Raw genomic sequence first — 26,814 nt, forward strand, 5'->3', positions numbered from 1 at the left:
GCCCGCAGAAGGCGTTCATGATAGAACCGATTGCGTTCTCCCACACCGGCGACAAGAACTCATTTCTCCACTTAGAGATTTCTCTCCTGTACCAGAGAACCGATACCTCTGCAGACGACTGCCTCTGCCGGTGCTCAGGCAGCCTCCTTACTCTACCGACACTATCACAGACTGATTTCAGTTGAGAGAAGAAAGTAATACAGAGAAGATACTAGACCATACTTACTGTTCAGCCACTGGGTAAAACAGTGCACCAAGACCCCCATGAACATGAAGATCTCAATGGAATCTGACTTGCATATAACAGAAAAACCCAAGGAGTGAGCAGTCTACCTCATGTCCCAAAATGTGTCCTGGTCACTTTAGTCAATGATACTGCCAATAGGATAGGCTGTTAAAAGGGTGAAAATCCAATAGTAAGAAGAATATACTGTATATGGAAGCTTATGTAAGGTTGAAGTTATGGTTATTGTGAGGTCACTAAATTAGTTTAATTTATCCACAACATCCAATGTGTGTGTAAAAATTGAAGATTGAACCCAGTTGAAGGGAGAAAGTCCTGTTCATTGGAATAGAGAATTAAAGATCCTGGAGCCCAAAAGGCTTTAATTAATTGACATCAAGTGGGAATGACTAATAAAATGTCCCCAAATCTAACCATGTGAACAGCCAAATAATAATATTTCAAAACAGGCACACAAGCAACTTTTAGATGGAAAATGCGGCCCTTAGATCAGGGGTGTCAAAAATAGTTTCAGCCCCAAGCTTATTATTTCCATCCTGCATTCTGCATAGCAGTTTAATAATTGATTTAACATGGTCAGTGTCATTGGCCTGGATTTAATTTGTGTCTTTTCTGAGCCTCAGTCCTCCACACATTAACCAGACATCCTGTGCGATGCTACTATATCAGTGTTGCAAAAAATCCCATGGTTCTCTTCCTGTATCCAATCACAGTGCTCTTGCTTGAAGATGTCAGGATTTAGTTTGACATGTCTTTGTACATAAACTGTCACGAACACGGACTGAAATCCGTGTCAGATCTTGTAGAAGACCCTATGCGATGCGGTAAGAGCTGGAGAAAACAGGAGGTGTGGTAAAAGGGAACACACAGGGGTTTAATAGTGCACAAAAATAATAGTGACAATCCGTGAGACAGTGTACAGGGAAGACAAAACAGCATCCAAATCCAAACGGGTCCAAAGGCAGGTCAAAGCACAGTCCGAGAGTCCATCAACAAGGAATCCATCCTGGAACGCGACAAAGTTAAAATCCCCGGGAGGGGGGAGCACACGGACAAACAAAACATGGAGGTCCAAGGGTGACGGGGCGAGATCCTCCAGACCCCGGGCTCAGGAAGCGGGAGGTGTCGGGGATGAGGCCTATGCCCTCAGGAGACGGACGTAGGGTTTCCTGGTGCTAGGCGGGCCTCGCGACATCTACCCTAATGATGAGCCCCGAGGACTGGAGGAGCTGGTCTTTAAATAATAACGCTAAAAGGGTACACCTGGAGAGCTTAATCACACGGACAATAATGAGAGCAGTGGAGCGCCCTCTAGGGAGGAATGTCGGGCGTGACATAAACAGTGGAAAAATGCCACTCCAATACCTGTATGCAAACATCCATAACCTGGAGCAACTTTATTGCTAATTATTTTACTGACAAAAGAATTAACAAAATTGTCTGGTTCGCAAGAAGTGGAGTCATTCATATTTCTGTTGAAGTAAATGGAAAGTTGACATGCTTGATTTGTGTAGGCAGATGTTCGAAGAGTAACAGCCGTAGAAGTTAGCTGTTGTTATATCTCAGATGGCTAACAAATTAATGTTCTTCTGCATTTTCTGTGCTTACTTTTCATCATATAATCTGCCTTTAACCTTACCTTTTGCCATTTCTGTTTCCTGTGTTTGTGTATCAGTCTTAAGCATGCTTACTGAGCCAAATTACTCTTCCTTACATTTCTGTCTTACATTTTAACAAGTGAAATATGCATATCTATCAGTTTGCACAGGTCATTCTTTCCTCAAAAACTATTCATAATGCCATTATTTGCATAAAGAAAATTAAATTCTCTTTGCAAAGGAATTTCTTCTGTCAAAAACTAGTCATAATGCTAAATTTCACATAAAGAAATAAATTTCACATCAATTCCCTTTTTCTATAGCTGTGACCTTCCTCACCTTTGGATTGCGAGAAAGACTAAGCACCTGAAGGTTCTTAAGGCTCTACTGTATGTGTGGCTGAAAAGGCTGGTCTACAGTGAAATGTACCTGAAATATCTAATAGCCAGCCACTATCTTCAAAAGGCACTATGAGATGTCTCTAATAAAACTGAAAAAATAACACAATTATGTAGTTGGTATAAGCATATTAATACATTATGACTGTATGCTAATTGCATAGTGCCTCATGGGACTCTTATTTTATGTTAGTATGCAAGCGCAGTGGTACACTGCCTTTTCTTTCATTACTCTTTTGTTTTGTCACACTCCATGAGGGACAGATAGGACTCTGGGCAGCCAGAGTCCAGGGTACCCTGTAAGCTGAAAATCAACTCTTGTGTCCTGACTCCTGATTTACTGCAACCAAGCCCTAAGACTTCCAATAGTAAATTGGTATCCATCCATTTTATGCAATACAGGGTCACAGGGGAGCCACAGCTTATCTTGTTTAACAACAGGTGCAAGGTGCTGACATTTTGTATGGAACACTAGTTCATTGCAGGGCAGCACACACACATACTCCAGAGGGAACTGGGACATCTGGAGGAAACCCACTCAAACACAGGGAGAACATGCAGATAGCTGCCTGGGAATGGAACCCAGGGCTCCAGCACTATAAAGCTGCAACGCAAGCAACTGTCACCAATATACCACCCTGCAATAAATTGTTACATTCACCACCAGATGACGCTGCAGCTTCATATGATGACTTAGTCCATTAATTACCAGAAGAAAATGAGCTATTTTCTAATTTTATGGCTTTATACAACAGCAAGATGAAATAAATAAAAATATGATGCGAATCCTTAAAATACAAAATATAATCCTAAATTCTCAGTTTTTGACCTTGGAGTCATTAAATACACTAAGCTTAATTGCACTCGTTTCAACCAAATTAAAAACACCTCTAATACAAGAATAAAAGGGGTCATAAGATCTATTTTTCTTCAGCGGTGCAAAAATCATAGGCATTTTTTTCACAGATTTAAACAACAGTAGGTACTGTAGGCACTGTGCCTAGGGCCTATAAAGTTTTTAGGGCCTGCAAAGGAAGGAAACACTAGTGACTAACAAAAAACCAGCTGAAACAACATGCTTGCAATTGACTCTAGGTGCTCCAAATCAATAATCATACGCTATCTAGCAGCTGTTCTAAAAACTAGAAGTATCAAAGTGATGTTCGCTCGATTTGCTCCATCAATCACGTGGTTTAGCTTTGGAATAGTGCAGCTTCTGCACTGATCACTTTAGAGGCTGCACCTCCCTTTACCTTGCCAGAAGGCAGGCTGGGGGTAGCAGCCATGGGGTTGGACTTGAGATCAGAGTGTTGACCAGAGATTGAAATGGCAGTGTAAAAAGCGTAGAGCAGTGGTTCTCAAATTTTTTGGACCAAGTACCACCCCTGATCAAACCAAAGCATCCAAATACCACCTACAAGCCATCTTCTCATAAGAACTCCAGAAATTCTCAATGACCAACATGAGCGCGCACACACTCACATACGCATATAATAAATATTATAATTATAAACTTTATTTGATATAGCACCTTTAAAGGTGGCTTCTCAAAGCTCTTTACAGAAAAAAACAGGAACAATATCAAATAAAAATTACAATAAAAAAGCACAATTTCAGTGAGAGGGGTGAACCTGTTTAGTCGAGCAAAGCAAATGTGAATTCATTTTTTGAGCCTTGATACAATTCACAACAGAGTCTAACAGATTTTAAATCGTTTAAATAGATTTTAAAGGTCTCGCGGTGGATGATGCAATGCGTCCAATTATTCCTGGAGCAACCTCTCTAATTCGTGCAACTACACCGCTGTGTCGGCTTGTCATCGCTCTAGCACCGTCTGTACAAATTCCGACGCATTTTATCCAGTCAATGCCATTCTCTTCGATAAATTCATTCAGAAGCTGAAATATTTGCTCTCCTGTAGTTCCTAGTGGTAGCAGTTTAGAGAACAGAAAGTCCTCATGGGACGTATACTCAACTCGTATTTAACGTAAACAAGCGAATTGGCCAAATCGACTACAGACTCTAATTGCAGTGAAAAGCATCTGCTCATCTTAACGCGCTCTACCAGTGTACTTTTGATATCATCCGCCATTTCAATAATTCTATGAGTGACTGTGTCTTTCAGAGGGGGCAGCAGGTCGAGCTGTTTAGCAGCTTTTTCTCCACACATAATACGTGTCAGCTCTTTTGCCAATGGTAAATAAGGTTCTTCAAAAATATTGTGTGGGGCTTACCTGCTTTAGCAATCCGCAAGCTTGCATTTTTCCCTGTTTCCGTTTCAGGAGTCTGTCTCAGAAGTTAAAAGAAGTTTTTATTTCATGCGCATGGGAGCGAAACACAGAGATGCTCGGTGTATTTTTCTCAAATTAACCTAGTACAGTTCTTAAATATTTTTCTGTTATCTATCACGCTTTCCTGTGCTCACAAGATTACCAGCGTTCCTAGCACGCATTTCTATGCATTCCTGTGTTTACAACATTGGCATTGTTCCAAAATCACGCAAATTCTCCTACCTCTCTATTTGCTGGAGATAAGTTTTTTTAAATACAATTGGTCACTTACGTTTGTAGCATGCATTCCTATAGAGTGGTATAGAATTACATTGTAGCTCTGTGTCCACTCAAGTATTAGTGCGCACTGTATCTTAGTATGTAGGCTGCGTATTTGACACGTCTTAAAATAGAAAATATGAAAACCCGTCCTGATTTTTCAGCACACACAACAACGTTCCAGGGTCATATGGCATACCAGCTGGCGGCGTACCACAGTTTGAAAACCACTGGCATAGAGAGTTTATGAGGAGCCATTGTAAATTGTTGTCAGTGTTTGCTGCTTTGTTGTTGTAACCCACCTGATACTGAAGTACCCCTCTTTAGTCCTTACCTGTGTGTGTAACACCTTTGAGGAGTTTCAATCTCTGTCTGTCAAAGCCGAAGGGTGAAGGTAAATAAATATGTTGTTGTCGGCACATCAGGGATGTGTGAGATTCAGTCTATGCAAATTCCCTGGTCATTACAATAGTTTAAAGTACATCATGTCACTCAACGTAATTAAATTGGCGTTTACCCCTCTTTTTGCACATTTCGTAATGAAAGTGCCTAGGGCCTATGAACACCAAAGAGGATCATTTTTGTGACTTAACTGCTATAGAGTTTAAAGAATAAATGACGTGTTGGTACTGTTATGATGAGTTTTACAAACCTGTGCAGGTCTCTGATGCAGTCCGAGGTGAACGAGTCCAAGAAGGGCGAGGTAGGAGAGTAGTCGATCAGTCCAGGAGTAGTTGAGTCCAGAGAGGAATTCTAGGCTAACAATCTGAGAAGGGCAAGATGAAAGAATGGTCGAAAGGTACCAGTTGGATAGGGGTCCAATATGCGAGGTCCAGGAGAGCAAGGTGTTGAAGGTCGTAAGTAACAAGAGCTCGGGAGGCGGAAAGATTCCTAATACCGTCGGTTTGGAGTGAGCAGAGGGTTTGAATAGTGAAGGAAAGGGTGTGGAAAGCAGATTGAATAATTAGGGACAATTGGTGCTGGGACAGGGTTGCAGTAAGACAGGGTCCGGAACTACGGTGCTAGGCAGAAGTGACACTAACCCTGGGAGATGTAGTACTGCGTGAAGGGGCAGGGGATCAGAGGGGGCTAACAGGGTGAAGGCGCTCGGAGGAGCCACACTACATACAGCGACCCTCGCGACGATGCTTCATTCTCTCCTCTGATTATAGTCAGCGACCACCACTTTCTCCAAAAGTTGTACCTGGTGGGGAGGATCAGGGTGGAGGAGGGGTGGAGGAAGCAGGAGGGTGTCTGTCAGCTCTCCACTCCTGAAGCCTGATGTCAATTTTGATGACCCGGGAAATAAAGGTGGTCAGAGAGGGGAAGTCGAGGGGAAAGTGGATAAGGTGTTTTTTTAACTCTTCGGCAGAATTGTCGAATGAGCGATTCTTGATCCCAAGTCGTCAGAGGAACCAAGGAGCGGATTTCTGCTATATAGTCTTGTAAAAGGCGATTTCCCCATGTGAGGATGGAAAGGTGGTGTGCGGCTAAGTAATGCTTATAGAGCTGACCGAAGGCAGTTTGCAAGGTGGCCTGGAAGCGGATGAAATCCGTCGTCTCAGGGGCTTTCCGGATAAGGAGAGCTGTGGCCCAGTCCAGGGCTCGACTGCAGTGGTAGGAGATGATGTAGACTATTCTCTCGTGGTCGGAGGGGAAGCAATCGGGATGGAGTTGGAAAGCCATCCAACACTGCACTGCACGGCCGCAACGGGCTGGGGAGGCAGAGATCAAGCCACATGTAAAACTAATTGTTGCATGGCTGCTGTAAGCTGACCCAGGGTTTGGGAGTGCTGCTAGAGGACAGAGAAGGGATCGTTCTGACCCACAGGGTTCGTGTTATTGTCTCGGTATTCTGTTACGATGCGTTTTACGAACCCTGTGCAGGTCTCTGATGCAGTCCGAGGTAAACGAGTCCAAGAAGGGCAAGGCAGGAGAGTAGTCGATCAGACTAGGCATGGTCGAGTCCAGAGAGGAATTCTAGGCTAACAATCTGAGAAGGGCGAGACAAAAGAATGGTCGGAAGGTACCAGTTGGATAGGGGTCTGATAGGCAAGGTCTGAGAGAGCGAGGTGTTGAAAGTCATAAGTACCGAGAACTCAGGAGGCGGAAAGATTCCTAATACCGAGCGTCGGTTTGGAGTGAGCAGAGGGTTTAAATAGTGAAGGAATGCAGTGTGGTGTGGAAAGCAGATTGAATAATTAGGGACAATTGGTGGTGGCTGTGCTCGTAACAGGTACAGTGGTAGAGAACAGTTCACTACTGATATAATCAGAAGCCAGATTTTTTTCTGAAATTCACATGGAGCCAGTGCATGGAAGGTGAAACAATTATTCATGTACAGTATTTTTCTTTGAGCTATGTTCCAAGTAGTTTTGAACATTTTGCAATGTTAAAAAATGCTTATACGGTATATACCAAAAAATCCCTACAAATAAGAAGACATTAAAAAATTAAATACACTTTTACAATGTACAATCATGAGTTTTAATTGCAAGACTTGGATCAAAAATGACCTCAAGATTCTTGACCTTGGATCCTCAAAAGCAGACTTTGAAGGAATGAGACAGATTAAGAGAAGTAAAATGGTTGATAAACGGATAGGATATATATGTAAATCTGTGGAAAAGGATGACATCTCTTTAAACAGATTGTGCTGAAACCACAAAACAAATGCATCCCAAAAGTGAGTGAAGTGAAAGCTAAAAAATGGCATTCCAGATGGTTAAAAAAATCAATTATGAAAAATATAAAGGAAAGAAAAAGTCTTTAAAAAGACTAAAGAAAACAACATCACACATATTTTACACACAAGATAGTAGAAAGGGCAAGTAAGAAATGAAAAGGAATATTGTAATGGAGCCTAAAGTTTTTCATTATTACAATGGCAAAAGAGTGGATGGCATAGTGCTGTAGCGGTAAGTGCTGGTGCCTCACAACACTGGGTTAATTTCTAAATCTGGGTGGGTTAAATGTTCCCCTCATTTTCACGTGAGAATCCTGTTAAGACTAGCTAAAATAATTTCTGGTTAGCCGTTGGTGGTTAACGGACCCTATGCAGTAGCTAGTGGTCTATTAGACTGGAAAAAGAATTAGCTAGGCAAACAATCCAAATTGAGACCCAAGTAATTGAAGTCAGAAAACAAGCCGGGGAAGTCAGAAGCCGATAAGCCGAATGAGACATGAAGAGAGAAGTGAGCTCTAAGCTGTTTAACCCAATACTGAGCGTTGAGATGCGGGAGAGCAGTGCTAAAGTAGTACTGTATGGAGGGTGTGGTGCGGAACATGGAACGTGGTTGGATAATTAATCCCTGCGTGGACGCTTGTAGGAATCCGTGCCCATGGGAATATGTTGGCGTTTGTATGCAGTTGTGACAAATCCTCCCACAAATACCTACTAGTAGGTTCATTGTCTTCTAGGAAAAATGGCTCTAGTGTGAGTCCGTGCCTGTTTGTCTGCCCTGCAATGGACTGATATCCCGGGTGTACCTTGCCTTGTGTACATTGCTTGCCAGGACAGGAACCCACTTCTCAGCAATCCTCAATTATATGAAGCAGATACAAATCTGATGGATGGAACAGCGAAATAACTGTCAAGGATGAAATAAAATATATCTGGGATAATTGGAAGCTTTGAGATAATACAAAGGAAATGGCTGATGCACTGTGCTGTACATTTTACTCAGGTGTTCACTAGGGAAGAAATCACCATCATTCATCAGGCAGCTGAAGGACAAAGGTACCAGTATAAAGACAGAAAAGGCAGAGTTTTTTTGGTACTCAAGATGAATAAATCCACAGAGCACTATGATACCTTATCAAACTACTCAAGAAAACAAGATATGTTATTCATTAGCCATTGACACAACACTTCCAACAGGTACTATAGGTTTTGCCTAAGGAAACTTAAAGTTTGATTTACAGAGAGCATATGATATGGTGTAATTAGGTTTTCAGAAGGCTTTTTATAAATGTTTAACATAAAAGATTAATTAATTAAGGGGAAACCACTCAAAAAAAAGTGACTTAGTGGAGTACCACAGAAATCTGTACTATGACCAGCGCTCTGATCAATTTACACCAACTATCTAGTTTCAGGAATAATTACTAAAGTTTTCAGATTTACAAGTTTACCCTCTACAGGCAGCAAACAAAATTTATTTAAAAAAAATTTAAATAAAATTTAAAACTGGGCAAATACCTGACAGAAGATATTTAATATAAACAAATGTATGGTTTTGCATGCAGATAGCAAACTGTTGATACAAACAGACTGAGTAAGAGGCTATTTATGTAAACAGCCTTAGACATTTATGCTAACATCATTTGCATCTTCTATGCAATGTGGGGAAGCAATTTTAAAAAAGCACATAATATATAAGAAACATAATTTAAATAAAGGGATTATTTAAACTTAAAGCACAAAGGCAACCAAGTACATGGACAAAACAGAGATACAGAGGTGCACATACTGTAGGTCCTAATATACAAAAGCAGTGCATCACTAAAAAAGATCTCATATGCTATGACAAACACAGCTGCAGTCCTGAAGGTATTTTGAATCCAAAGTTTAATCAGAGAAAATTCAATGAAGACCCTTAAATACTACATATCTTTATTAGAATATTTTCCCTTCCTTCTAGAAAACAGTTCCGGGGAACCTTTCCAGGGTTCCAGTTTCAGGGTCCCTAACAATGACCTGAGCCTACTAAGCATTGGACAAAGAAAAACTATTTTCTATCATCCGGTAGTCACAAGAAAGACATAAAACTGCATTTAATCATTCAAATTCAAGTGTACTGTTAAAAATAGGAGGTTATGAAAATAGAGAATATTAGAAATGATGTAGAGGAGTAATCAATATGTAAATAATCATATACCCCAACTTTTGCCAAAGATTTTGCCAAGAGTATTCCCAAGTAGTTTGATGCATGTGAGCTCTTTGTTCTCTGGCACAGCTTTGGTGAAAAGAGCAATAATTCAGGCACTCTGGGTTAAACAATATACTATATATTTACAGTGACAATACACACTCTAAACATAAACATACACTATACACAAGTTACACTATGTAAGGACTTCTTAATTCTTCTAGTAAGGCTTCTAGTAAGGCCCTTCAGAGGCCACCCAGAAAAATTAAACAGATGTTACCACGTATTTGATTCATAATGTCTACAAAGGTCAAAATAAGAGAAAGCTGTCTTGTAAATCAAACAAAATACGACCAGCAGTTAAATCTCTCTGCACAGCCAGATGCTACAAAATGAATGGGAACCTATCTCCCTATTCTACAATGCACCCAATAACCAGGAGAGGCCATTTTTCACCGAGGGATTCTTTACAAAGGAAATCAGAGTCCCCTAAAAACTGCAGAATATCAAGCTCTCTTAAAAGGGTTCAAATACTTAGCTCCAATTAGATCTTTTCGGGTGATCTGGAACAAGGAGCTCTCGCCTTCCCTCTTCTCTTGACTCTTGTCTACTTTTTCCTCTTCCTCTCTCCTCTGGTTGTTTCCTTTTCTTTTTCTGTCTTCCTCTCTTTTTTATAGTTGTGTTGTGTTGTTTCCCTGTTGTAAGCTCTACTCCTGACTAAGGTAAACTTTACTGTTGCTTACATCACTGAATTTGGGGTCCATACATCTCAGCAGACATCCCCTTGCTGTGAAGCTGGCAATGTTGGCAAAAGCCAGGTGTCCCCAATGTATCTAGATTCTTAAAGACACTTCATGACAATATTTCAGAAGATACAGTATTTGAAGAGTGATGTATAGTGATCATGGAGGGTCCTGAGTCTTTGTTCCATAGAATAATGACTGTTGCTAAAGAAGCTGGTCCTGCCAAATTTGCCCATAGACTAAATTATTTTATCAGAAGACTCACAGGTTCTGCTATTCAAAGTAGACACTATTTTTTCTTAAAATAATTATTGACTTGCTAAGCATTCACCACTTATGTGCTAAAGGATATTATGTGATTTGAATGTACTGTACCTCAGAGAACTGCTCTATACCATACTTGACTTTCAAATTTATTAAGTGTGCAAAATAGCACCACTAGTCCATTAGTCTTCTCTAAAGTACTGCTATAGGTTTCTAAAAATGTTGAGTTTCCAGCAATGTTATAATCTGGGCATATTTTTTGCATCATCAAATTCCCCATGTGCACAAAACATGAATTTATTGACAATTGTTTAAAATAATTTAACCTTAAATTTCGTAAAACCTTTACTCTGCCGTGTATACAATCGAACAATTAAGCTGGTGTTCTTTATGACACACAGTGGACAGTACTCTACTGAATTTAGCAACACATGATATGAAATAAACACTGGATCATATCTGTCTTCCTTTCAGTAAAAGTAGAAGGAAAACTCATGTGGAGCTAGACTCTTGCTAGATGTTATCTAAGGAAATGCTCTCATTGGAAACATGCATTTGACAGGCATCATAACCCAGGTTTAGAAACTTAACAAATATGCATCCATTTATCTTCTTACTGCTCAAACCAATTCAGGGTTGAGGTGGAGCCTGAAACTAACCTGTCAAACAAAGGGCACCAGGAAAGATAGATCCTGTATAGGACACCAGTCTGTCACAAGACATACAGAGACACAATCGCACACACAGTTTTCCCAGAAGCCAATTAACCTACCAGTATGCTTTTGAACTGTGAGAGGAAACCATGTGAATGTGGGGAGAAACACTGTGAGACAGCAATGCTAACCATTGCACCACTGTGTGAACCCCTTGCATGCCTAATTGAATTTAAACATAAAGATCGACTAAGCTAATCTAAAAGTTTCCTTTTTTTCACCTGGTGAATTCTTTGTTTGCACCTGCCATATATTTTGAGTCTTCATGGTGTCTCATGGTGACGTATGTAAGCATTTTCTGTTATTTATATTTTTCTGTTATGTTATTTTTCTGACTTATTTAAATTTCAGAATTCATTTTGCAGCTTACAAAATCTTTAAAGATAAGTGAGCCAGTTCTCAAGGTATTTGTCTTAAATTGTGTTTAATTCAAATACAGGACTGCAACAAGAACAGAATTAAACATTTTTAATTTTTTTTCCTGGACTAATTTTTTCCCACTATCTCTCCATATTAAAAACCTACTAACATCTTATAAATGGTTTTCAATGGTTTAAGGGGATTCCTAACCAGATCTGGCAGCCTATTGACTTGACCTATTGACCTATTGACTCATTTTGCGAAATATCTGGAAGAGGCGATGGAGGCAATACAGTGTGCCAAGGGAAGATTTGTTGTTGGAATTGAATTTGAATTTAAGTCCTTTCACTTGTGTTGATTTTATGTATTTTTGTATATGTGCATGTTCAGTGGAAATGGGTGTTGTGCACTAACTGTTAGCACATGTCTGGGATGGGATGGAATTGAGCCTCCTAGTCAAAGCACTGGAAAAAGAAGAACTCTTTTCTTACTGGCCACAAGAAAAATATTTTAAAAACAAATTCGAGTTGGTGTCGTGTTAGTGGCAGCCTGTTACAGCAGCTCTGTGTCTTTTTGTTGTTTTTTCATTTCTTTAAGTTAGTGTTAGTGAGTTATTGTTTTTCTTTCATATCTTTGCTGGTGACTAGATCTGCGATCACAACATGACGGATACTATGGGAGCTGAGATACATTTTCTTGTTTTTCTGCTACTCAGACCTATGTTTTCTTTGGGTTGCTATGCTGATCACTACAAAAACGTTGTTTAGACACGTGACCAGCTGATCGCTCTAGCACGTCCGGCTCTACTCACCAGAGAGAAGCCATCAGTTCAGGCCGAGGCTGTAGGGCTGGTGTGACGCGAAAGGCGAGGAAAAGGAGATTTAAACCCTATCTTCCTTCGATCAGTATGGGAAATGTAAGGTTCTTAGCGAATAAGATGGACGAGCTGGGAGCATTGATGAGGAGTCAGAGGGAGTATAAAAAATGCAGTATCATGTGTTTCACCGAGACGTGACTGCAGGAACTTATTCCGGACTCGAATGTTACCATCGGCGGCTTTCAGACGGAGCGGGCGGACAGAAACACCGAGAGCGGTAAGAGGAAAGGAGGGGGGCTCGCGGTGCTTGTCAACAACAGATGGTGTAATCCTGGACATACTCATGTTAAGGAGCACGTCTGTAACCCGGACATCGAACTGGTAGCCATAGGACTGCGTCCATACTATCTGCCGCGAGAGTTTACATGAGCCATCTTTGTTGTTGTTTACATTCCACCTACGGCAAACGCAGAGGCTGCGTGTGACGTCATAAACACAGTCACAGCCAGGCTACAAACAAAGCACCCTAGCACTTTTATAGCTATTTCAGGGGACTTTAACCACATCTCTATTTCCACCACTTTGCCTACTTTCCACCAGTTTGTTAAGTGCCCGACCAGAGAAAACAAAACACTGGACTTATTATATGCCAATGCTAAGGACGCATATAGTTCCACAGTCCTTCCCCCCCTTGGCAAATCAGATCACAACCTTGTCCTGCTTACACAACTATACAAGCCTATTGTCCAGTGCCAACCTGTGACCATGAGGACTGTGAGGAGATGGTCTCAGGAGGCTATGGAGGTTCTACATGGTGCTTTGGAGGCTACCGACAGGGATGTGCTGTGTGAACCACATAGGGACGACGTAGACAACATGGTGGATTGTGTCACTGACTACATTAACTTCTGTGTAGACAACACCATTCCTACCAAAGATGTACGCTGCTTTCCCAATGACAAAACCCTGGATCACCAGCGACCTGAAGGCTCTTCTGAATGACAAGAAGAGAGCCTTTAGGAGGGGGAATAAGGAAGAGGTCAAGCATGTACAGAGGGAGCTAAAGCAGAAGTTAAGAGAGAGCAGGGATGCCTACAGGAGGAAGGTAGAGGACAAGCTGCAAAGGAATAGGGTGAGGGATGTATGGAGCAGCATGAGAGAGATCACTGGCTTCAAACAGGCTGGGGGTGTAACAGAGGGGAACCTGGAGATGGCCAACGAGCTGAACAAGTTTTTTAACAGGTATGATTCAGGGCCCTCTGTGGCTCACCACTCCATCCCCCCACAGCCACACGCTCCCTAAGCCCTTGCAGCTGCGACTGCCCAACACCTCCTCTATCCCCCCACAATCATGGCTGCCTACAGCTACAACCCCCAACAGCTACTCACTCTCCCATCTCCCACAGCTGCCAGTCTCCTACACCTCCGCCATTAACACCTGCAGTGCTATGAGCACCATCCCCCATGCCAGGCTGACCATCATGGTTAACCAGGTGAAGAGGGAGTTGAAGAGGCTGCACCAGGGTAAAGCCACAGGACCAGATAACGTCTGTCCCAGAGTTTTGAGGGCTTGTGCTGATCAGCTGAGTGGAGTGCTCCAGTGACAGTTCAACCTGAGCCTGCGCTTGGAGAGAGTCCCTACGCTCTGGAAGATATCATGCCTGGTCCTGGTACCAAAGAAAGGGCGCCCCTCTGTCCTCAATGACTACAGACTACTGTAGTTGCGCTGACTTCTCACGTAATAAAGACACTGGAGAGGTTGGTCCCATCCTACCTGAGACCCCTAGTCAGCTCATCACTGGACACTACAGTTTGCCTACCAGCCCAGTGTTGGTGTGGAAGATGCAATCATCTACATGCAGCAAAGGGCCTACTCACACCTGGACAAGGCTGGCAACACTGTGAGGATTACATTTTTCGACTTATCCAGTGCCTTCAATACTATCCAGCCCTTACTGCTAAGGAGGAAGCTGGAGCAGATGCAAGTCGGTGCCTCCATGATCTCATGGATCACTGACTATCTGACAGGCAGACCACAGTCTGTGAGACTTCAGAACTGTGTGTCTGAACAGGTAGTGAGTAACACAGAGGCTCCTCAGGGGACAGTTCTTTCTCTGTTCCTCTTCACCCTCTATACTTTGGACTTTAAATACAACTCAAAGTCGTGCCACCTGCAGAAATACTCAGACGACTCTGCGATTGTGCGATGTATCGAGGGTGGGCAGGAGGAAGAGTACAGAGGATTGGTCAGCAGCTTTGTGGAGTGGTGTGGGGAGAACCACCTGCTATTGAATGTAGCAAAGACGAAGAAGCTGGTGATAGATTTCAGGAGGAAAAGAGTCCAACCTACTCCGGTCTACATCCATGAGAGTGGCGTGGAGATGGTGGACTGGAATGGTCTAAGAACACCCAGGCCATTTACAAGAAGGGTCAGAGCCGACTTTACTTCTTGAGGAGGCTCAGGTCCTTCAATGTACGTAGTAAGATGCTACATATGTTCTATCAGTTGGTTGTGGCGAGCACTATTTTCTATGCGGTAGTATGCTGGGGCTCTGGGATTAGAGCAAGGGATTCAAACAGGTTGAGCAAGTTCATCAGAAGAGCAAGCTCTGTCATTGGGTTTGACCTGGACCCCCTGGAGGCAGTGGCCAAGAGTAGAATGGTGTCCAAACTAGAGGCCATCGTGGACAATGTCTCCCAACCCCTCTATGACATGCTTGTGAAAATGAAGAGCACGTTCAGCAATAGGCTGATCCAACCACGGTGAGACAGGGAGAGCTACAGGAAGTCATTCTTGCCTTCTGCCACAAGACTACAATGCATCCACCTTGTGTCTGGGCAGGGGCAACATTGGCATTGGCTGTTTTTGGACTAAACAGTAAAACTCTTTGCTACATTTGGCTTTCCCGTCTACAACCGTTGTTGTGTAATATATGCCAGGGACCTGTTCAATACACTTATATATATATTTATATTGTGCAATGAAATGTTTTGTGTACTGTCCTGGTTTGTTCTTGTATATTCTGGACTGTCAGTAACTCTTCTCAGTGCACTTCTCACTGACTGTATTGATTGTATTGTATGTATTATATCATTTCATTACACTATACCGTGTTGTGCATTTTCCCTCACGGGATCAATAAAGTATCTATCTAAATCACATTTGATAACTCAAATCCACTTGTATTATCGGAGATACTTGAACAGTGATGTATACTGACCAGGGATGGACCTCCCAAATCTTTGCTTTCACAATATAATGGTGTTTGCTAAAGCATCTAGTCCTCAGGACCTATAAGCCAAATTATTTTACTCAGAAGACTTGGAGCTCCTGCCATTCAAAGTAGACACTCTTTTTGCTTAAAGTAACCATTGACTTGCTAAGCATTCACCACTTATGTGCTAAAGGATACTAAGTGATTTGAATGTACCTTGGTGGAGTGCTCCATACCACAGATGACTTGCAAATTTACTAAATATGCAAAGCAAGACTGTAGCTCTCCAGAACAATTTGTAGAAATCACAGAACGGGAATGAGGACAGTTCTCCAAACAAGTCTAAAATGTTCTTATTGGAGACAGGCATCCATAACTCAGGTTCATAACCTTTAACACATACAGTATGTTGAGTCTTAAATCAAATGACTTTATTGCAGGAAGGCCTTGAACTTTTTAACCTATCAGTGTGATACAGTATAATTGTACCTTGTTCGATACACTTTGCTCAACAGTTAAGGATTATATTTTGCTAATGTAACTCAAAGATCATTTGTGATAGTTTACTGCAGCAGTCTCACTAACATGAGTCATTCATTCATGCATAGGAATATGTCAATAATGTTTTGAGGACCCCGATGTATAATTTCCCTGCGCTTAAAACTTACTCTTATATAAATGCTTTATGATTACTACAATTTTACACAAAGCAAAATGTTAGCACATTACACAATACAAAATTAAAGAAAAACACAGTCAAGAAAAAAAGATGCAAAAGATAAATCAATACAAAAAAAGGTTTTCTGAAAAAAATACATTTTATTTCAAGGCAATGTTGTCCTCGATTTATTTTTAGATGATGTTTCAGAGCTTTGGGGTATAGCAAATATATACATTTTCATTATATAGTATAGTACAAAACTGTCATATGTTGTTGCAATAAAGTACATCAGATTGTTTTTATACAGTACCATCTCCTGTAATATTTTGTTTTTATTTGACCATAGCATGGATATAACAGACCACAACTGTGAACAATGCTCTTGCTTTCATAAAGAACGAAAGGACTTCTACATATATTTACAAAAGTACAAGTGAAGGGTAAAGGTAAAGGTACAAGGTCCTTCACAATTCATGCACGCTGATGCTGCTTCCCACTCAAACTTACAAAACTACACTTTTTGTATCTTTTAATTGGCTTCATTTAGTGAAGTTTTGTGCAATGTTATACTTTTGAGGATTACAGCCATAAGCATTATGGAAAATGAAATATCACAGAGCAGGTAACTTTACTTAAACTTTAAGTAAAACAATGATATGCCACTATAATAAACGAGTTGATATTCCACTCAAAATACAATTTCTATTGTCTTGTTAGCACAGTATTTCACATTTTGTAATCTTCTCAGGGCTGTGTTATCTGATTCTGTCACAACATTCCACTGAGCAGAGGCTGTACTAGAAAACACATTTCACCCTGTCTTTCAACATATTTAGTGTCCAGAGATAAAACTAGGAAATTGTTAGCTGATAAACTGCAAAGGACTGATGTCTTGAAGACCACTGGAAGAAACAAAGACATTATAGTAAAAAAAAAACTTTCTTTTGTGATATAAAAGCTTTCTGGATTTTTGACATACCATTTGTGTTATTCTTTCTATCTTTCTTGAAAATTAATAAAGTGCCTTGCAAACATCTTTGGATCTTAGCACAGTTTTCACATTTTGTTGCTTTAAAACTTAAATACTTTTAAAAGAATGTGATGGTACAAATAGGGTCTTTGATTAAAGCCTCCTGCTGGAGTGCAAAATAGACACGATGATTTGTATTCTGGAAATAACATTCTACAGGTCCAAAGGGCTCATCTGATAGGCCCTGCAGCTAATCAGACATTCCACCGGATCAGTAATCAGGAAAACTCCATGAAACTGACCCTTTATGTTGCCTCCCCCACAAATAGCACAAACAATTAAACCTACCACATTCATTAGTATTGGTTTGTGCTGGTTTAAGCCATTGAAAGCAGCTTTTGTGCTGCATTTGTTTCAGAGCTATAGTGCTTTACTTTTTCAGGGGTACAACGTCACTCACCCCCTTTAATGGCTCAGGAGAATCAAACCAGTCCCATTTGTTGCTACAATGCTACAATACTACTTTTGTGACTTAAGCTTAGGCACTTGCACTAACAGAGCACTAATGAATGCAGTGGGTTTTAAAGTTGATCTTGGGACTGCATAGGTCTTTGTGAAAGGGGACCACCCTTCATGGAACTTGTGTCCAGTTCAGTTTATTTGTCATATGCACAAGTGCAATGAAATGCTTATTTGCATGTATGCTCCGATACAAAGACATTAAGGAATCACCAAAAACATAGAACAGAAGCAGCAACAATTACAAGTTAAATAATACACAACATAAAAAACAAGTCAGAGAAGCAGTGTGAGAAGAGAAAAAAAACATCAGTGTGAGTCAGTGGTAGGGGAGCTCAGTAATCTGACAGGGAAGAAACTGTCTCTGAATCTGGAGGTCCGTGCCTTTATGCTCCTATTACACTTACCAGAGGGAAGGGAGATAAAGTAAGAAACCGGGATGATTGTTATCCTTAGCAATACTTCTAGCCTTCGTGAGACAGTGAGTTGTAAAACTATCCATAATGCAGGGGAGCTATACTCCAGTAATAGACTGGGCTGACCTGCTCACCCCCTATAATGCCTATCAGTCAGACAATGAGTTGCTACCATACCACACATGAGCACACTCTCAGTAGCACATCTTTAAAGTTGAAGATAGACTAAATTTTTTCAACTGTCTGAGGAAATAAAGGCGCTGTTGTGCCTTCTTTGTAGCTCCAGTTACATGCCAGGACCTTTGCCAGACAGAGGGGTTCCAACTGCAAAACAAAGACAGACAACATCCAAATATGCATGTGTAAATTAGCCACATGCAAACACAGATACAAATCCGGCTTGTGAATTGGCATTTAGCACAAAGAAAAATGAGTTATGGTAACAAAGAGTTTGAAGTCAACCATAAGAAGTGGAAGGCAGACAGACTGTCCTGGAGATCAGGCTGTCCCTGCATACTTAGCCACTGGGCAAGAGACTGGTTACGCAATCATTGTGAAGCCAACGGATCTTTGGACAAATATTTTCTAGTATTAGTGAAATTATCAGGAATTTCAGTTATGGTGTACTGGTTGTACTGAATGAAATATAAACTTAACAACTAAAAGGCAATGTTTTCAAAAAACCTTTGGATGGGATGTAAGATAATTTCCAGTGTTAGTGATATTATCAGGAACTTCAATAAAATTTGTTTATGCAATGATCTCTGCCTCAGGATATATTAATTAGGAGGAGGAGCATGAATTTCATTTTATATTCAGAGCAAGTGGTGCTTTTACTCATTGCAGTTCTGTGACACAGTCTGGCAAAATGAGCTTTTTACTCTCGGTTCTTCTTTCATTGCTGGTTTCTATTCTCGGTGGACTTTATCTCCTGGGCGCATTTCGCAGAAGACGCCCTGGAGAACCCCCGCTAGACCGAGGTCTCATACCTTGGTTTGGTCATGTCCTAGACTTCCGCAGGGACACAGTTAAGTTCCTTCAGAAAATGAAGGAAAAGCATGGAGATATGTTCACAGTGCAGATATCCGGCTTCTATTTCCATTTCCTAATGGATCCACTGTCTTTTGGATCAGTGGTAAAGGAGGCACGAACAAAGCTGGATTTTACCAAGTTTTCACAGCAAATGGTGATAAGGATCTTTGGTTACCATCCCATAGACGAAGACCACAAACTTCTACAAGCTTCTAGCAACAAGTATCTGATGGGGGACGGTTTGGTAGTCATGACCCAGGCCATGACGAGCAACCTTCAGAACCTGATGCTACACAGTGTGGGTACAGAAAAAGATGAGAATGAGTGGAAAGAAGATGCACTTTTTAACTTTAGCTACAACATTGTGTTCAGGGCTGGTTACCTTTCCCTTTTTGGGAATGAAACAGTGAAGTCTGCAGGCAGCTTGGAAAAAGCAAAGGAGAAAGACCGCATTCAATCTGATGAACTGTTTTATGAGTTCAGAAAATTTGACAAACTGTTCCCTAGGTTGGCCTATGGAGTGTTGCCACCGAAAGAGAAAATGGAAGCAGAAAGACTAAAACGGTTGTTCAGTAGCATTTTGTCTGTACAGAATGTGAATCAAAAGGAAAATATTAGTGGCTGGATTTCGGTACAGCAGCAAGAGAGAGCTGCAAATGGAATGAAAGAGTCCATGCAGGACAGATACATGTTTTTGCTGCTCTGGGCTTCTCAAGGCAACACCGGCCCTTCTGCTTTCTGGCTGCTTCTGTTCCTCATGAAGCATCGTGAGGCAATGAAGGCAATCCGAAAGGAAGTGGAAGAGGTCCTGAAGGAAACAGGACAAGAAGTAAAACGTGGAGGGCCGCTTATCAATCTCACAAGAGACATGCTTCTGAAGACCCCTGTGTTGGACAGTGCAGTGGAGGAGACCCTCCGACTCAAAGCTGCTAATATCCTTGCCAGAGGTGTTCGGCAGGATATGGCCCTCAAGCTGGCCGACGGTAGAGAATACAACATCCGAGAAGGGGACAGAGTTGCACTGTTTCCACATGCTGCTATTCAGATGGACCCTTCTATTCACCCTGACCCACAGACCTTTAAATATGATCGATTTCTCACACCAGAAGGGACCAAAAAGACAGACTTTTATAAAAATGGTAAGAAGGTGAAATATTATAATATGCCCTGGGGTGCTGGGGCGTCAATGTGTCCAGGCCGTTTCTTTGCAACAAATGAGCTCAAGCAGTTTGTCTTTTTAATGTTAGCATACTTTGATGTTGAGCTCAAGAACCCAGATGAAGAAATCCCCTCCATCAATACCACACGCTGGGGGTTTGGAACCATGCATCCAACCAGGGATGTTCAGTTTAAATACAGGTTAAGATTTTGAATCAAGTTCAGGATGACTTTGTGAGTATTATGTGAGTACTTTATTCCTGTTTATCCTCATTCACAATAATTCTTATGAATAACATTGAAATCTGTTAAAACTAAAAATCCAGTGCCTAAATCTCCTTCTTAAATATTAAGTGTCTATATACAGTATATACACATTATAAGCATAGTTGAAATTAAGTAGTATTCATCTATTCTTATGATATTCAATGCTTTGAGTTTTTAAAAAGTTCTAATCAATTGAATTATATAACTTTACAGAGCTCACTTTCCAAATTACACCATTTATAAGTTGTGCATTAAATAAAAAAATAAAGTTAATTTACTTAAAATAAACACATACTAGAAAGTAACAAAAAAAATGTTCTTCTCCAGCACATATAATAAAATAACTCACCATTTTAGCTTCTTAATGAACACAAATGGTCTCAAAACAAAGTAGTGAAAGATATTTAGTCTTTATTTAAAAGAGAAAAATTATCTTTTACAATGGAAAGCTGTGGAATATCTATTAATTCGGCAAGACATTTAGTTGTGTAATTTGAACACGCCACTTTTCTCAAGGGTAAAATGGCAGTACTCTACACTGTCCTCACACATTTTCTAGAATCCCACATTGAAGAAACTATGAAACATCTGGTTCTCATCAGCTTCAAAGTGCTCATTCAATCCCATAAATGTCTTCCAGGTTTCTGTGGTGACATCACCATACATGCATCCTGTTTATTTTTTGCATGTATTGGCCTACACTGTTTCCCCATAATGCAGGAGGAATTGTTCTTTACATATCTTCTATAGTTGTAATTTATTTAAAATACATTAGGGTTTCTAAAGAAATGATATTACCCTATTTTCCATTTTTAATTTATTTTTATTTTAATCAACTTTTGTATCTCAACGGGCAGAAAGGGTATTTTTCAAGCTGTTAGTAAAACATAACATTGCTGATTAAAGAGTTTCAGCTATTCTCAACAATAACTTTATTATATGGGATTTCCTTGGTTGTGGAATCTGTATCTTGTATCTGATATTATTAAAAAGAAACAAGGAGTTTGTGCTATCTAAATAAATGCACTGTAATTCTGGAATCTGTCTGGATTATTAACATCACTTAAAAGTGACTCAACATTGCCATTTACACTGCAAACTTTGAAATTTTGGTAGCCCTATCATCTATTTTGAAATGGTTATGATGTTTAGTTATCTGAATTCTTTATGGACATAAATTAATCTATATACTATACTGCTATTTACATTTGTTTACAGTAAGTTCTTACTGAACAACCTATTTTCACGTTGTATTATGCAAGACTGTTCTGAAATTTGCGATAATCTTTTGAGTACTCTGCATATTAAGCACATATATGGTAAAATATTTATCAGTAATACAAATATGATGAATAAGATAAAGGATTTGAAAATAATGTGATGGGTCTTTAGGATCTCAGCCCTGAAGTGATCTTGATGATTACACCTAAGAATTAAATGACAACAATCAAAGTACATCATTAACAAAGAAGTTATCAACACAGACTGCAATCCTTATTCCCTATGAATCTCTATTCAAAGTTTAGAACAATAAGAGGGATGTCCAGAACTCAAAACATAAAGAACTCTGGGCTTCCAAGAGCAGATACAGACACACTGTAACAAAACTGTCCAATGTATTTGCAACTATTAATATATTAAAACTACAGTATAACCTAAAACTACAATTAAAAACAACAAACATCAAAAACCATAGCACTGCACTTTTAAGAAAAGTACAAACATCATAAATAGTGATTTATATGAAAATGTATAAATTTTTGTAAAAAGAAGACTTTATCAGTTTTCTGTCATTATCTTCCAACAATCTGTCATTCTAGTTTTAACTAAGGTTTTCAACCTGGAACTCTTAACATCATATTACTTTTTCAAAGATTTCTACCCAATTTATTTTGACGTTATAGTGAAATTATCAGAAACCTGAGTGTTGATCAAGAAATTATTCCTGGAACTTCAAATAAGAAATAAGAACATTTTATGAAATAAGAAGATAGTTTGGGGTGGTGTGGTGGTTAGCCTCACAGTGCTAGAGGCCTGGGTTCATTTCCTGTTATGTTTGCATGGACTTCTTGCAGGTGCTGCTGTCTTCTCTCACAATCTAAAGACATACTGTAACAAGTAAAAGGTTTATTCCATGCTGAAAAGAGAAGAAAGAAAACTCAACATTTCGGCGTTCATTGGAGCATGTGCATTCTTTGCATTCTCAAAGTAAGGTTCCTTAACTCCTATAGCAGAAAGACATCAGAAACTAAAATTATCCTGAAATTTGGTTCACCCCTTCCCTCTTCTCTCAACGACAGACTTGTTTTCTTCTAATTCTCTCTATTCATTTGTAGGTTTCGTTTCACACCTCTCCTCACCTCTCTCGACCTCGCACCGCTTGATTGGCCACTCTGCCTCTCCCCTGCTCCTCTCTCCTGGCTTTTGTTTTCCCATGCTATATTATCTTTTCTTACTGCCCTACAGTATCTTTCTTACACCCGAAGAAGGCTACACAGCCGAAACATTCTGTTTTCTTTCTTCTCTCTCTTTTCAGCATGGAATAAACCCATTACTTGTTCCTTTGCAGCCTACACATGCTGACACAGCTACCCACCTAAAGACATACTGGCAGGTTAATTGGCTTCTGGGAAAACTGGCATTGGTATGTGTTTGTGTATGTGTGTCATGCCATGAACTGACCTACTGTCTAGGGTGTATCCTGCCTTGCACCTGTTTCTTGCCAGCATAAGTTCCCCCACCTCCCTGCATTGGGTACAGTGGTAAGAAAATGAATGGCTGAATGAAAGAAAGTCATTAATTTAGTTAACAACATATCAATAGGCAAACATGCTTATTGTGAAAGTGATATCATGAGCTGTAGCTGCCCTTCTTAAACACCAAGCAAAATACCACTACTGATTTAAATAACAATAAAAACAGCAAGTAAAATTGTTTCATGATTAAAAAAATATATGAAAAAACATTCCCCACATTTCAGTAATTCCTTCTAGTAAAATTAAAATCTTTAAATCTGTAGCACTCGAAAGGTAAATTAAATCAAGCTTGCTCAAGTTTTTCTAAATCAAATTACAGTATGATTTAAAAAAAAAACTCTTGATGAGCTAAGTATTAAAGATCCATTCAATTTTTTTTTCTCTGGGTTTGACTGGGTCCCTTAATTTAAAAGGAAATCATTAGAAAAGTGACTAGCTCAGGTGGCCAATCCCCTGTATTATAGGACCCCCAATCAGCAGATTGAAAATGTCAATTCTTGTAAAAAGGGGGAAGTTTGGGTTTCAGGTGAATTAAAGGAATGACTAAAAGTGAGTTCCTTAATGATGTCCTTTTCTTTGAAATAGTTGTGTTAGGCACAATACTTGTATAAAACTTAGAGGTATGCAAACATAGGATCTATTGCCAGAGACGGAAATAGTTTCTAAATATAGTTGGCAAAACTTCATAATCAGTCTGAATGATTGGAATTATTTCACTGTCATTAAATGCAATATAATTTAAGCGATGTGCAGTACAGATATAGGCCCTACTTCAATACAATACAATATGAATATTTTCACATTGTATTCTTGAGAGTTAAACTATTATTCTAAACACATTTGATAAAGTTTAGTTCATGATAGTAAATGCATATTTACTTGTCTTTGAGAATATGAATATGATCAACTATATGAGACTCAATACATTTTATATATTTTAACTCTTAACATTATTAAATTTTTTCTTTGTAATCCTAGAGTGAATGATCAACCATTTTTATCACAGATGATCGATTCACAAATATATTCTTTATGCATGTTTGCTGTGCATGTTTTGGTGTTGTATCAATAAATTGTGTATGGTGAATTTAGAATCCATGTGTGAGGCTGTAAATTATTGTGTCCGATTCTTAACAGTTGTCAAAGTGCACTCACAATTTACTTTTCCAATTTCTATTTTAGCAAATTAAAAACTCTCATATCACTACACCCATGTGAACATCCTCTGTTCAGTTCAATTGCACAACTTCAATTTAGGAGTTATTTAAAAAACAAAAGTCTCTGGTTGTTATGTTTGCCCCTTGTGGTGTCTTTTTTTCGTCACAGTCAACCCAACAGGGGAAGTTCATCACAAAGGTTAAGCAAGTTTGGACACTGTCACAGTTTCTGCTCCAGCAAAATGCAACTGTCAAAATAGTAATACAATGTAAGATAAGATTTTATTTTCCCTTGAGGGAAAATTTTAATGGGCACACAACGCTCCTGTACATTTAAATAGAATGCAAACAAAAAAAAGAAAAGAAAATCATTGCACATTACTCGATTACATAAAATAAGAAAAACATTCAACATCACTCTATTGTACATGTACAGTATAACACATAACAAAATCCTACATTTATAACACATCACAAAACATATTGCACTCAAGTGGGTTGTAAGAGTCAAAATTGTGTTTATCCTTGACATTTGCGTTGACAGCTTTAATGTATAGTGGAACAAAGGAATGTTTGTAGCTGTTTGACTTACATTTGGGAACCCTAAAACATGGATTTTTCAAAGATTGTCTGCAGGGAGGGATGCTGTTTCACTCCCATGACCTTCATCCTGTCTGGATGAGGCAGGTAATTGCGATTTTAAATGAACTGATAGATTACCAAACCACACTGTAATGCTCTCGATTACAGCATGGTAAAAGAGTAGCATTACTTCCTGTCGAACACCAACCCCTACTAACTTTCACAACCAAGGCAGGCAATTTGAAATCCAAGGCTCAATCGGCTTTGTAAAATAGATACCTAATGATTAACAAGAACTTTAAATCATACTGATAAGAGCAATTGGGGCCTTAGCCACTTCAGTCATATCAGAAAGCATTGAATGTCAGTCAGAATTACCATCCAGTTTGTATAGTGTCTCTATCCCATATAAAGCTATTTTGAATGGGACTGGTTTCAGTTGAGAGAAGAAGTTATACAGAGAGGATGCTAGACCATACTTACTGTAGTTTAATAGTTCAGCCACTGGGTAAAACAGTGCACCAAGACCCCCATGAGCATGAAGACCTCAATGGAATCTGACTTGCATATTACAGAAAAACCCAAGGAGTGAGCAGTCTTCCTCATGTCCCAAAATGTGTCAAGGTCATTTTAGTCAATGATACTGCCAAAAGGATAGGCTGTGAAAAGGGTGAAAATCCAATAGTAAGAAGAATATATATGGAAGTTTATGTAAGGTTGAAGTTATGGTTATTGTGAGGTCACTAAATTAATTTAATTTCTCCACAACATCCAATGTGTTTGTAAAAATTGAAGATTGGTCCCAGTTGAAGGGAGAAAGACCTGTTCTTTGGAATAGAGAATCAAAGATCCTGGAGCCCAAAAGGCTTTAATTAATTGACATCAAGTGGGAATGACTAATAAAATGTCCCCAAATCTAACCATGTGAACAGCCAAATAATAATATTTCAAAACAGGCACACAAGCAACTAAAAGTTTTAGATGGAAAATGTGGCCCTTAGATCAGGGGTTTCAAAAATAGTTTCAGTCCCAAGCTTATTATTTCCATCCTGCATTCTGCATTGCGGTTTAATAATTGATTTAACATGGTCAGTGCCATTGGCCTGGATTTAATTTGTGTCTTTTCTGAGCCTCAGTCCTCCACACATTAACCAGACATCTTGGGTGATGCTACTGTATCTTACTTACTGTATGTTACTTTTCATCATGTGATGTGCCTTTAAACTTACCTTTTGCCATTTCTGTTTCCCATTTCTGTTTCCTGTGTTTGTGTATCAGTCTCAAGCATGCTTACTGAGCCCAATTACTCTACCTTACATTTTTGTTTTACATTTTAAGAAGTGATATACAGTACGCATATCTATCAGTTTGCACAGATAATTCTTTCCTCAAAAACTATTCATAATGCCATTATTTGCATAAAGAAAATTAAAATTTCTTTGCAAAGGAAATTCTTCCGTCAAAAACTATTCATAATGCCAAATTTTACATAAAGAAATAAATTTCACATCAATTCCCTTTTTC

At 39.6% G+C, this 26,814-nt stretch overlaps 1 protein-coding gene across 1 annotated transcript; it reads left to right on the top strand.

The window, feature by feature from the left end:
* The first annotated feature begins 19,206 nt into the window (after positions 1-19,206).
* Positions 19,207-20,742, top strand: LOC148832747 (5-beta-cholestane-3-alpha,7-alpha-diol 12-alpha-hydroxylase-like). The gene has a single exon (XM_088919234.1). The coding sequence runs from the start codon at positions 19,207-19,209 to the stop codon at positions 20,740-20,742; it is 1,536 nt and encodes a 511-aa protein (XP_088775360.1).
* Positions 20,743-26,814: the final 6,072 nt, after the last annotated feature.

Source organism: Atractosteus spatula, chromosome 6 (genome assembly GCF_055471065.1).
Source record: "Atractosteus spatula isolate fAtrSpa1 chromosome 6, fAtrSpa1.hap1, whole genome shotgun sequence".
Taxonomy (NCBI): domain Eukaryota; kingdom Metazoa; phylum Chordata; class Actinopteri; order Semionotiformes; family Lepisosteidae; genus Atractosteus; species Atractosteus spatula.